At 42.9% G+C, this 14,097-nt stretch overlaps 1 protein-coding gene across 5 annotated transcripts in view; it reads right to left on the reverse strand.

The window, feature by feature from the left end:
- LOC145974849 (uncharacterized) overlaps positions 1–14,097 on the reverse strand; it is a 75,928-nt gene that overhangs the window by 18,655 nt on the left and 43,176 nt on the right. The window contains exons 1-2 of one of the 5 annotated variants that reach the window (XM_083104899.1): positions 9,817–10,236; positions 5,533–5,785 (exon numbers count right to left, since the gene is read on the reverse strand). In XM_083104899.1, coding sequence (XP_082961025.1) covers positions 5,533–5,781 — 249 coding nt within the window. In that variant the 5' untranslated portion in view covers positions 5,782–5,785; positions 9,817–10,236. Of the gene's footprint in view, positions 1–5,532; positions 5,786–6,797; positions 6,992–7,026; positions 7,497–9,180; positions 9,767–9,816; positions 10,237–14,097 lie in introns of those variants that run through there. The other 4 variants (XM_083104902.1, XM_083104898.1, XM_083104903.1 and 1 more) reach the window with 4 other exon arrangements.

The following is a 14,097-nucleotide window of genomic DNA, read 5'->3' on the forward strand; positions in this document are numbered from 1 at the left end:
GTACGAAAGGGATGCCTACCCCCTTTTCACTTCACCGCTCATAATTCTCTCTATTCCCCGAACTATCCATCTTTTCGAGTTAAAGTTTACCACGTACGAGATGTCCCAGAGCGCAGTAACTCTTATTTTTCTTAGCCTAGCTTCTAGTATCAGCCAATGTGATGACGGCAGCTTCGACGGAACGGACAATGAACGAATATATCCCTATAGATTTACGGTATCTCCAAGTCGATTTCCAATCTAAAATAAAATATAAAATAAAATAAAATAAAATATATATAAAATATAAAATAATATAAAGTAAAATATATATTAAATAAAAAAAAATAAAGTAAAATATATATAAAATGTAAAATAAATATATATTAATATAAAATAAATATATATGCATATTAGTATAAAATAAATATATATATTAATATATAAAAGAAAATATATAAATAAGTAAAATATATATTTAAAAAAATCTCTTTGGAACGTATTCTGTCTTTGACGATATTATATAATTAGCGTGTACGCGTATAAGAGTGACGCCCAAAGCATTAGCATCTCGTTAATGTTTCTTGACAAAGGACAGGATTACATATTTGTTCTTTCGGTTGCTGTCCATCATGTCGCACACAAATGTAACTTTGAAATTACAGCCGACGAAGACCGAACGGCCTTGATTATTGCCACGTTGGAGTTGGGAGCTTTCTCCTACCGGTCTTCCATTTGATTTATTTCGTTCTGTTCTAATTCCGAGCTGCCCTATAATAGAGAACCTCGAGTTCGAATCAAATTGAATCGCCTTTCCTAGAAAGGGCACCGCAGATAAATGCGAAGTCGCGCAGGAGAGGCTCTATTTGCGACTCGTTAAAATATTTCGAGAGAATCGCCGAGATAAATTGGACTTTGAATTTTCGAGAATATCAAATTAACGAGGAAATGAATTTAGACTCTCATTCCATCTTTTACATTTTGGAAACCGAGGTACATATTTGCGTAATCCAATTATTATTTATAGTATCGGAGAGTTGAATAATCGAAACGGAAAATACTTTTTTTACAATCCCAACGTTTTTTTTTACGACGACAAATTAACAGTAGAACAACCGGCGTTGAATGTATATTTAGCTTCAATTGACATCCATCAATTTGATAAATATTTGGAAAAATACTTTATTTGTTATTATTTTTAATATTTTCAATGGCTTTTAATTAAACAAACATTTTTACTTCACGCTTATTTATTTTCTTGTTAAAATAAAACTGCTCAGAGAATTCAATTTTCCAAATAAATTTTAATAAAGTATAAAATTATTAAATCCGTCACATTTTAATAGATATATTTAGGTATATTTAGATATATACTATAAACTACACTTTACAAAATTACTGATTGATAAAGAATAAATAATAACACAGGCCTGCGAGGGTCAGTTACAAAAAGCAGAGTAGATAAATCTGATAGATTTTTTGATGCTGAAAACGAATCTGGCCGCAGAATTTCCCCAGCACGTCAGGTTTCCGAATAATTTATAGTTAAATAGTCCAAAAATGGCAATTTTGGGAAATTTCATGAATTTGTTATGAAAAAACCCTAATTTTTTGAAATTCTGCCAATAGCATCGTATAGTACTAGTCTTCACCTTCTAGACTAATATTATATGATGCCATTGGCAGAAATATTTCAAAAAATTAGGTTCCCTCATAATAAATTCATGAAATTGGTCGAAATAGGCATTTTGGACTATTTAACCACAAATTACTCAAAAATCTGACGTGCTGGAGAAATTCTGCGGCCAAATTCATTTTCAGCGACAAGAAATCTATCAGATTCACCTACTCTGCTTTTTGTTACTAACCAAACCTCAAATTTCGTAGCCTGTGTAATTTGGAGAATATATAATTTTGTTATATCGAGACAAAAGTCAACATACTGTTAAATCTGTAAAATTTTTTTGTAATAAAAAATCTAAAATCCGTCATTTTGAAGAATTTGATCTAGATTCATAAAATCCGGATGTTTGAACAGATTTTTAAAGTATACTTAAAAGAAGCAGCGCAAATATTAAACCATCCTGGCCAATATCTACTGTTCTCTTTAACTTTTAAAGTACTACCGTTACTCTAATAAATCTGCTCGCTCAAACGCGTAATTTAAAGTTTCTGGAATCGTTAATACTGCATTAATCTATGTTAATCGTGTTAACAGTGTAGCGGAGGAGGAAAAACTCTTTACAAGATGCAACGAAGGGAAGAACGAGCGATCATTGGAATCTCTTAGAAATTGAATAACCTTCATGCAATTCGACGGAAGCGAAAGATTGCATCACGTCGCGTTTCTAGCGTGCATTATGGTGGTTTGTGCTGGTATTATCAACCCCTAGCGCCGAAGCTTCAAGGGTCAACGACCAAACACTTATGAGTTCATTATTTAACTTCGTGCCGCGAACTTTAGATTTAAAAACTGATATGCATATACTCTCCGAAATTACAAGCAATAACTCGTATCTCGAACATCAACTCGAAAACTACGCAAATTATTACTTTTGTAAAGGAATTTGATTATTGCGATATATTTCGAGTTTGCGAAAACAATCGCTTTATGAAATAATTTTTATATATTTCGAATGAAAATTTTTAGGATAAAATAAATAACGTTTTAACGATATAAGATAAACATTTTCTACTCGAAAAGTATTAGAACAACAGCTTGGATCGTTAGCTGGCCATAACCGTGGGTCGAAAAGCTTTTTTAGTTCGCCGAGCGAGCGGGGCCGCCAACGGTTATCCGTTGGAGGGTGGTTGAAACAACGGCACGCCCGCTGGAATCGCGTGGACGTGCACTTACGTGACTCGCAAGGGGGAGCAGACACAGGGGCGTAAAACTTTAGTCCGCCGGCGGTCTGGACGGCCACGAGGTACAATCCTGCCAGCTTGTTATTTTCTGCAAACCCAATTACGTTGCATCGAGGGAGAAAATTCGCTTTGTTTTTACGACTGCTGTGATGTCGGATGCGGCCGTTTCTAAATTGGTTTGAAGAAAAACATCGTGAAATGACGGACATGGCGTATAAATAAACAGAACGCATATGATGTAAAAATTGATTTGATTTTTCAAAACATTCGAACGCTTTTTAACTACCTCGAAAATGAAAACATTTACAATTAGATAGTATTGTATTTTTTTACGAAAATTGTAGGAACTTAAATCATAAACCGGTGTTCCGTTCACACGCATGGAAAAGGAGAAATGTGAAACTGTCGCAAACAGCGTTGAAAAAAATGTCAAAAAAGTAAAGAGGGGAGCGCGATATCTGACGCCGATAATCTCGAGTGACGAACGGTACACATCGATTTTTCTTCTCCTTGCCTTTCGCCTATCGTTCTCCGTTCATCATAACGGCGTTAAACGAATATACGGCGGATAAAGTCCACATGGCCCTCAGGTTACGATCTTAATGTCGAGTTGGCGTGAGTCTTATCTGAAAACACACGCCACCTTGTCAAATTTCATCAGTCCTTAAGAATCGCTCGATTTTTAAACGACGCAACTCTTGAGGACGCTTCCTACATTTATATCGTCAAGGTTGATCGTTTCATTGCAGAGCCTCTCCAAGGCTTCTTTCGAGACTTATTTAACATACACATCACGCGAACGCGTTTAACTCCTTCTTTCAGTTTGTCTCATTGTCTGCTTCTCCTTCACGTTGATAGATAGTGGGATATCGAGAACGTCCCGCAGCCTAGCAATTCCAATTTCCGATAGCGTAACGATAAATCAGCTGGCTAGACGCGAACCAGCCTCGCGAAATTCCGGTTTGCTGCGCGACACCGCGAATGCGATCCTTGGTTAAGAGGCTGCACGAGGTATTCGCGGTATCTCGGTAACGATCCGTCGACCGTGTACGCAGCCTCTTGGCAGGTTTCCCTAGCGGGGACACTTTTTACTCGTTCCATCTCGCCGCGACCGCTCTTGCCAAGCCCGGCACTGACCTAACAAATTATCCTCAAACCGGGACGCTGCAAGCGACGACCTTGAGAGAATGAAACACCGTGAGTTTCAAACAGTTGGAACATTGTCGTCGCGTACTGGACGAGATTTGAGATTTATTCGGGCGGAACAGCGGAAGCGTAGGTGACGAGCTCTCGTAGTTTCGATTCAATCGGAATCTCGAGCGAAGATCGTGCCTTCCGATATCCTTCACGACCGTGTCAGTTTGTTAGCGAACGTTTCTAGATACGCTATCGTTATACGCTAGCAAGTCGCCGTAAGTCGCCTTTCCATCAGCGATCAGCACCCGCTAAGTCGACCCGAATCACGATAGCCCGGGACGGACAGAAATCAATACGCGTTCTCACAGTTTACAGAGTTCCATGAAATGTGAATTCTGCGGCGTCAGCTATCCCCCGAGTGGATATCGACTGGAGGTCCAGTGGGCTATTTAATGCAGCAACCGGCCGGCTTTCGACGTCTTTACATGCATCTCGGATAACGGGATAACGCGTCCCTAAATCATGCAAACGTAAAATCTGCAGAATAAAAAATTGAAGCGTCTCTCTTTTCTTTTTGGGAAATTCAGCTAACAAAGAGTAAAAGTTGATTGCGGAAGTGTTTAATCAATGAAAGTTCACAGAGATTCGGCGAATAAGGTTTCAGAAATACGAGGCATCATTTCGCGGATACGATCGCATTTTCTTTCGTAAGACGACGCGAGCAACTTGGAGGATCTGGAATAATAACGAAGACAAAACGACGCTAAGGCAGCCGCTTAATAAGAATCGGGACGTATAAAAGCAAGTGTTGTAGCCTTTAGAAGACGATACAGCTTTCTCTCCATCAACGGGGGATGATCACGTTCTTCCCTTCCCTAGATAATCGAGCCCTTTCACCGTTCTCCCTCTCTCCCTCTTTCACCCTTTCTCATTCTCTCGTTATCACCATCTTAGACGACATAGAAACAAGCTATGCAATCTCATCATCCCGTTGACGGACCTCCTCGATAAACGACGTACGTCGTCAACCCTTTGATTAGAAAGGGTAAAATGATTTTTTTCCTGAACCCGTTGTTGATCACGTCAGGGATCAATATCGGCGGAAATAATACTTTCATCACTTGAGCATTTCAGTGTTGTCGTTTGTCTTTGGAATACTAAGGTATAACAAGGGCAAAATAACGTAGGTATGGAATATACGTATAATAAATCTCTCTCCGGGCCGATAGTAATATCATATTTATTTCCAACCCTCGGCTTTCCTCTTTTACTCAATCTGCGATTTCGTATTTTTGTCGCCTCGACGTAAAAATAATACGACCGAGCAGCAAAGTCAGCATAAATAAATTGTTGTACAAACGTGTTCGCTTGCAATCAAGTTATTATCTCACTCTGCATTTCGCGACTAAAGATAGACCCGGACCGATGACGTAATACAACAGGTGGGATGTTACGATCGCAAGAGACCCATCTTATGCGCAAGTTCCTTGACCTGCCGACAGGCAAACGCTCGGGGCAGGTAGACATACACAACTAGAGAAATTCACTCACGATTTTATGATGAAGATGTTGCAACTCCCTTTCGGTGACTCTTCTGCGGGAGAGCTCGCGTTGCTCCCGCCTGTACTGGCTGTACTTGTAGAAAAGGTACATCCCGGGTAGAGCCAACACCACCAGGGGTTTCATCAGGCCGGTCCGTCCGCCACCACCGCGAGCACGTGGCTCCGGTGGCTCGTCCAGGTCCTCCAGTTGACCGGCTCCCTCGACGACGGCCGGCACGGCCGCACCGGCTGCTGGCATCCTTCTGCAAGGTTTTCGAGAGATCTTATATTTACATCAATCTCTCGTTTTGTAAATTATAGATAAAAACTTGCGCGCGAGAAAGAGAAATATTCCAGAAGAATATCTTTGAAGAGATTCGAATATTTCTCCCCCTCTTCGTCTCTCTTTAAATTACTAAACAAGGAATCTAATGACCAATACGGCACATTACTGCGCCGAACAATGTACTCGTTCCGGTGCATTGAGAAGCTCATTGAGGATATCGGATCGCTACGGTAGCTATTCCGCTCATTGCAAGAACATACGGCAAACTGAAAGCATCTGGTCGATTACCGTCAACTTTATTTCCTGCTTAATATGTATGATACGCGTTTTTTTCATTCATACTCTCTTTTCAGATAAATCTCAAGGCATCAATTCGTGCAGCAGCAGTCGGACGACGAGCGGCATGGGACTTCAGTTTCAGTTCGTCGGCTTCGAACGAATGGAGAATTTTAGGTCGACAAAAAAATCGGCTATTGATTATTGGTTTCCCATCAAATCCGTTTTTTTTTACCGAGTCGTTGCGCCGAGACTGAATTCGCGCACCGGTTTTAGTCATCTCGTATTCCAGACGATTCCTCTCGCCTCTTATCTCTCCTCCTCTTCCTCATTTTTAGATATTTATAATCCTCCCTAATATCGCGCTATGACATCTGAGAAAGAATGGTTTTCAGGTCCATATTTATCCTCTAATCTCGCGACTTTAATCTCGCAGCTGTCAGGATTATTTCCGCGATCTCTTGCGAGGTTTTTATATTTGTATGATGTGGAGCAACACGAGAAGAGCAGATAGGACCAGACATTTTGCAGATATTCTTGACATTTCCTTTGAATTTTGCAAGAATCATCAAGAGATTTAAAAGATTTCGAAAGATTTTAAAGCTCTCGATTAATAATCGCGAGTAAATCTGCTCAAAGTTTACAGATTATGAATATATATCGCGTTCATCAATCATGCCAGATTGGCTCGATGCGATTAAAACTGCAATTACCATCGTGTGAAGCATCTAAAATATTCCCTGCTGGGAATCAAAGTCGTATCGATCTTTTTGAGGTCTGACGGATAAAGAACCCACGATTCACTCGATATCACTAAGAAGTTCACTTAACGATCTTATACATCGGTGATACCGAGATATCGCTTCTTCGTGACTTCAATGAAATTTCGTAATCTACTTGCCGGTCGTTCACCGTCTATATTTAATCCAGTCGTCTACTTGCCGTTCTATTCTTAAACCGGCTGCTCTAGAAATACACGCACGGCTCGCTCTATATCGTCGTCGTTCAGAGTCAGGTCGTATACCCTGCTTCGTTGCACTTTGTAGGTGGTGCACGTTGGTCGATGGTACACGCGCTCTCGACATTGCTTCGTTGATGATCTTCCGAACGCAGTCGCATCGCGATGATAAGAGAAGATAAGAGCAACGATAACAGCAAGTCATATTTGCGAATACGCAGTTTTTATACCGCGACAGATTAATCAATGATCCGCAAGACCGACCGCGAAAACATGCAGAATAAATAATGCATCGATCACGTCTATTTATCTGCCTTTACCCATCAGCGTATGCAAATATTTCATCGAGACAATTTTCAGCCATGTCTGCGAGCGTGCGCGCAGTTTGCATGATTGCTATCAAGGCTCAAGTTCTGTTTATTTTACGGAATCTTTGCAATTTCGATACAAGTACATCCACTCCTCAGATGAATAGTGATTTATATTTTCAGAAAAAGATTGCCTTGTAGGAATCAGAATTATAATAATTATCATTTTTCTTCTTTCTCATTCTTTCTTTTTTTTTTAAAGATAGGTTTTCTGAAATTGTTTACCGTGTTGGAAACTCATCGACAGCCTGATATGCCTACGTTAAAATTGCGTTCGCCTGTTAAAAGTGATTGCAGTTATTTCTGGCGATAGGCGCGTGCGGCGATCGATATGTCATCGTTGCCGAACGTTACGAGGACGTACTTTTTTTTTCTCGCGTGTTCTCCAACTCCGCCGCGACAATTTGCGTGAAATTCGCGCGAAAACTCGATACCGTCGAGATACGAGGGGAATCATCGAGATACGTACGTGTAACGCGCGCATACGCGTTATCGCCATGGGAGGTAATATATTATCGGAAATGAATCGATATATCGACTCATCGTTGTTTTGCACTTCGCACTCGGCGCCGCGAAAACATACATGACCTGAGGGATTTCACGACGATGTACGACACGAGTAATTTCGCAAAGGACAAGGTCGATGCTGCCAGCTTTTTACAGATTTCCTTTCGCAGGTAATCATGGAGCGAAATGTTTTCCCATCGGAAGAGGGAGACAGGAAGAGAAAGAAAGACAAGGAAGGAGAAAGCTTCGATCATCGCGGCCAAATGACACGTGCAACTGATACTAAGCTAATTTGCACAATAGTCGATGTAATTAAAGCCGTCGCATAAGGTATTATACTCGTTTACAAGATTAACATTATATGGTTATCGATATCATTAACATGCTGTTACTTTTTTCAGGGAAACTAGCCATGATAACTAGCGTGATAAGATGCGAATCTCAATTCAAATCGATGTCGTTACGTGAGTTATCAGTTGGTTTAGAGAGACAATCCGGAAGGGTACCTTTAATATCCGGAAATTCGGACGAATTACGCGTCAGCCGCACCCCCCGTGAAAGCGAGGACAACGAGGGGAGCGAGGGCAGATATGAGGAACGATGAAATGGTGTTCAAACAACTACGTTGTTAGAGCGCGAATATTATCGGGCCGATCTGATGTCGCATACATACGTATGCAGTTTGCCTTGACACAGCGTTGACGGCGGTCGCACGAGCAAGGACAACCCAACATTGCGGGATAACATCGTTGACGATATTTCTACGGCCAAGTACACACGTTCCGCGTCCGCTATTTTTATGTTCTGTCAAGTCTCGGTTCGATTGACTCGCCACGCTATTAGAATCGATCTGAGCGCTCTTTTTTTGTCTCCGCATTGCTCGATGAAAAAGTATAACAACGCGGCGAACATCAGCTCTAGCCGCAGCAGTGCACCATCGGTCAACGTTTGATGAACAGACATAAGCTCTAGTCGAGAGTCTCGCCTGTATAAGGTAAAGACGATGTGGATGAAATATAATATATTTATCTCGGCGTATTTCTCTCGAATTAAAAAGTCAAATAAGTATTGATTACTTTAAACAAACCCACGCCAATGTTGGTTTACTCACAAATATTGTAAAAACTATGTTTCATGAGTACACAAGAATTTTTTCGATGTATAGTACATGAGATTTACTCGACGTTAAATAATGATCGTTGAGTTTGTAGAGAACGAGAAAAACTAAGTTCTTAGCGTTTAAGTGCAAAGTTGTTGTCATACGTCGCTGTTTGTCGCACGGACCGGAAAAAGCATCAATCACAAACGCAATGGGATACTCTTGTCGAAAATTATACGATCAGTTTTCCGTCGATTGTGGCGAACCATCATTCCTCGTGTCTTGCTACGTGTTTTGCATCGAGATTTTCTTCATAAATTCCTTCATAAAATCACGCGTGTATCTGTCTTTCGTAATTTCATAATCATGTTGTCATTAGGAACGCGCAGGACACGTCGTTTCCACCGCTCGCCTATCGAAATCTGGCTGAATTTCATTCATCCTGGCAGCAGTTGCTACTGTCGCCGATGTATAACATCGCGACGAGGCGACGAAGCGCAAAGGAGAGCTATGTCTCTCTCGTCACCTGTCATCGTTCCCGCCAAGACGATGCGTACACGTCCGCGGGAATCGACCATCGCGTGTCGTCCGCCTTCATCGATCATCGGCGTGACGAGTACATCGAGAATGAAACTTGCACACGAGGAAGAGCGTACTCTAAATCCTGTCCTGTCGTGGACACGCGTGTCACCTCCTCCGAGAGTACAACAATCCGAATGTCTCACTCTGGCGTCACGTGCGATTACCCGCCGCGTACTTAACTCGTTCTCGCTGAGCTTCAACCCACGTTCGTCACTTACGTTGTCCTGTCCTCCTCACCCCTCCAAGGCAAATCGCGAACAGGATGAACAGGGCGAAGAAGAAGGAGCTCTCTCCTCCTCTCGCGCGCGCTCACCACAGCTCAGCTCAGCGCGGCCAAACGCATCGCCGTACTATCCTCGCCTGGCGGTATACCGGCGGCTGCACTGGCGGCGTGCCTGGCAAGCCGAGGCAACCCTTGCGAGCACACTGCTCGCTCCGTGCAACCCCCGGCCCCGGCTCGCTCGCGCGCCCCCGTACGTCGCGATTCGTGCGCGCCCGGCCGGCGCGTCGGCCGCTTCCGGAGAAACGTATATTCTCCGCCGAGCAGAGAGCACCACCGAGGAAGAGGGAGAGAAGCGAGCGTGTGATGCCAGGTTGCGTGACGCAATGCGTGGTGGAGCGCCGCACGAACCGACTCGATCGAAACAGTTATGCCGGCGCGGTGGCCGGGCAGCCACTGAGAGGGATGATGGGCGATGCTGATTGCTGCTACTGCTAATGCTACTGCTGCTGCTGCTGGTGCTGTTGCTGCTGTTGCTATTGCTGCTGGCGCTGTTGCTGCTGTTGCTATTGCTGCTGGCGCTGCTGCCGCTGGCTTTGGCTTTGGCACTGTAGCAATAGCTCTGTTAGTTGGAGGAGGATCGATAAAGGGAGGAGAGAGAAGCGATGTGGCTGGAAGAAGGTCTGGGGAAGAAACGAGGGATGTGGATATCTCTGCGAGAGGTTTTCTCTTACGAGATGCGTCCCTGTTGCTCCCTCCGATCTGCAAAAGCATTTTCCAATGTCGAGACGGTCTTAGTTCTCCCCTTCTTTTCTCTCTCCATCTCGTTTTACCCCCCTATGCTCTAACAATCTCACGTCGGTGCGGTACTCGAGTTTAGTGAACTTCCGATAGAAGTTTCCCGATAAATGTTCTATTCTCTATTGGGCACGTCTGTTATTGAATTAGAATTACGATAATTCATTGCTTTAATGAACTAACATTTATTAAATTGTTACACTTTTAGGATCGTTGCAGATTTATAATTGAGAAATCAAGGAAACAATGTTAAAACTATCTTGATTAGTTTCATATGTCATGTAGGAAAATAATATAACGCTTTTCTTTCTCAGATTGTTATTAGCTAAAAATCAATTTATCTATCATTATTTGCATTCTTCGAACCATCGTTCTTGGAATATCCACAAATCGGTTTCGATTGATCGCTCACTTGGCCGCATCATGCATATGAAGAAGGAGCCACTGTTCTCTTGAATCACAGCCAGGAATTTCGAGCGAGACCATTTTTCGTGACGTTTGACCCGTTTCTATCGAACGGTAGTGACGTCATCGCGGAGAATGTCAGATCAATGGTCCCCGGGGAGTTGGACGGATGCTTTCCTACCCTCGTGCATCCTCCTGACTTGGGGTACTTCCAGCCATGTGTAGCACGTGCGATTATGAGCTACCAGCCCACGCACCGATTTTCGGTCTGATTGAAGTTGAGGAAGGCCGTACGGACCGATAATGCAATATTACGGCAACTGAACGAGATAGGGTCCACGGGAATAAATTCAAAGAGAGAAGCCACACGCGAGAGGAGGCTTTTAAATTTACGTCGCGATCGTGCTCTCTCTTAATGCTCTCGTTTGGCTGCATCGCACGCTATTTTCGTAGAACGAAAAGAAAGCCGTGCAGCCGCCAAAGAGATATTCTCGCAAATGGCCTTTCTCCCGTCTGTGCATTTACCACGACCGCCGGTAATTTGCTGCCTGAATTTAAATCAATCGCGGATGAAGGCTCTGATTAATGTTACGTTATCGGACACATTGCCCGGATGACTCTTCGCGTATCGCCATTAAGCCGCCTACGGTTTCCTCGGATGAGAGCCTCTGCTACGACGTCATACAGAGTTCAATGACGTCACAGAGCCGTTCGATACGAGAGCGGGAAGCCTTCGTAGTGGGGGGTCGCCACGCCGATGAGATGAGACTAAAGAAGAGCATGGTTGTCCTGACTCGGAGGGAAGAAGAGAGAACGAGATGAGCGCGGCAGACGACGAGAGACCCGCGTGGAAGCAGCAACTTTTCACGCCGTTCTGACCACGCGCGCTCCGATTGTTATCGTACGCATTATCGCTACATTCATCATGCAGATACCGACCATCGCGTACCACCCCATGTACCCGTGCAATCCCGCGCTCTCGCCGATGTTTGATCGGAGGAGCCGCCCCCGATGGCGCGCGTTAATTAACGATCTCCTCTAATATTGCGCGACGTTTCATTAACTGCGGACAAGCTGCGGAGGATCGATCATATATACATAAGTTGGCGCACACACGCGATGCCGCTCCAAGATTTCTCTCGGCGCGGTCTTCCCGCCCGCGTCCGGATGCGGCGCCGCATTGCGCCACCCCCACTATCAGCCGCCACCCCCCGCGCTCATAAAGGCGCCCCTTGTAATTCTCTTACTATGGCAAGAAATGGCTCTTCCGTGCACTTTGTCGTAAATCCCTTCCGCTACTTCGTCGCGGAACAAGTCCACGGACGCCTGCGAATTACGCGTTGAAAGCAACGGCGTCCTGGCTTGCTTAGCCGCCTGTTCCTGGGCCGGTTTAAAATATTATTTTCCCAATTATTTCAATCTACGAAAGTGCCGCGTGAAATGTTCGCATTTATTCGATCGCGGATATAATCCAACGCTGATAAATCTCTCCGTGCTTTCTCCTTCTCTCAATCAAATGATGAAATTATAGACGCTCTTGCGTTGTATGTAAGAGTTTTAAAAAGTAACGTTATTCCCCGTCGAGAAAAACGATAACGATGTTTCATTGCCTTTGTCAGGTAGAAAGCTATCGTTCGCGGGGTGTCGACTTCCTCTTTGTAGAAACTACGTGCGAGTAGCGCCATTCACGGATCAGGTGAGGCAGACAATACGATAATTCTCAGAATACGTCGGTGTTAATCAACCAGGGCATATTATCCTGCCGGTGAAACGCGTAATCGATGTAATTTATGCGTCCGGTTTCGCCAAGGAGCGAAATTGGAGTAAATTGAAATGGCCGGTGGAACGTAAAACGAGTTCTACGGAGACTTAAGAACGCGATGAAATAAATCTCTATGTTCTCGTTAACTCTCAGACAGAAAAGATTAAAGTATCCATTTCGTCTGTAAAAAACTCAGTTAACATTAGAATGAAGAAAGCGAATGTCATTTTCTTGTACCTATTCATTTTTTGAAGCAACAATAATTAATAATTGTGTCTCAATAATATCTTCTCTTCTTGATTGTGTTTTAATAAAATACATCTAAATTTATAAGACATCTTATATTTGTGTTTTCTATTAAATAATATTTTCTCTTCTTGATCGTGTTTTAATAAAATACAACTAAATTTATAAGACATCTTATATTTGTGTTTTCTATTTAAATAGTTAACGACGAACGTTTGTAAAAATATTTCAAATGCCATAATAAATAAAAAAGGAAAAACGGAGAATCAAGATCAGAATGAAACAAACTTGAAAGTACTCCGAAGTATAATATAATATATTTGTATTTTCCTTTGACAGAACAGTACCGCCATCGCTTTGGAGAAAGCCGACCTTGTTAAAGCCCCGATGTTCTCTTACCGGGAAAATCCCAGCCGCTCGACTTGCTGGGTAACATCGTTTCTAGCTCCAGTGATAAAACCAGAGCGACCATAATACTGAACCATCGGTATACGACAAACCATTAGTCTTAAATAGTGTGACAGACGTTTATAATCCGTGTCGTTACGACCGCGACCTGTTTTCATGTTAATCTCGACTTTCTATCGTTATTGCATAAAAGTCAATTTCTTATCAATTCACGCTGCGTAGTCTTGTACGACAGGATACTAACATGAATGATTGCGTCTGAGGCTATCGCGATAGAAAACGTTACTTTCAGGGTGGCAAAGGCGTAGCTTAATAGCCGTACAACTTGATGAATAATGGTACCAATTGCGTGCGTAAATTAGATGAATGATCCCTGAGAAAACTAGTACAGATGGAGATGATGCATCGCGATAAAAGAACCTAAACCATTTATCTCATTAGATGAATTTGGATTTCAAATCGAGAATGACTTCTCCTCGCGTTATCTCGCAAACATCGACGGGTCTGAAAAGTAATTCGCGCGGGGAACTTGGTCTGCAGACATGCGCGGATATCATCATCCGACCGAAAAATATCGCGCCTTCAACTGGCGCCACTGTATCTTTTTCGCATAAACTAAACGAAGATTTGTGGCCCGCTGATTAATGCTTAGTCATACAA

This window comes from Camponotus vicinus, unplaced genomic scaffold (genome assembly GCF_025532165.1).
Source record: "Camponotus vicinus isolate PSW18456_S1 unplaced genomic scaffold, iyCamVici1.0 SCAF_7, whole genome shotgun sequence".
NCBI lineage: Eukaryota > Metazoa > Arthropoda > Insecta > Hymenoptera > Formicidae > Camponotus > Camponotus vicinus.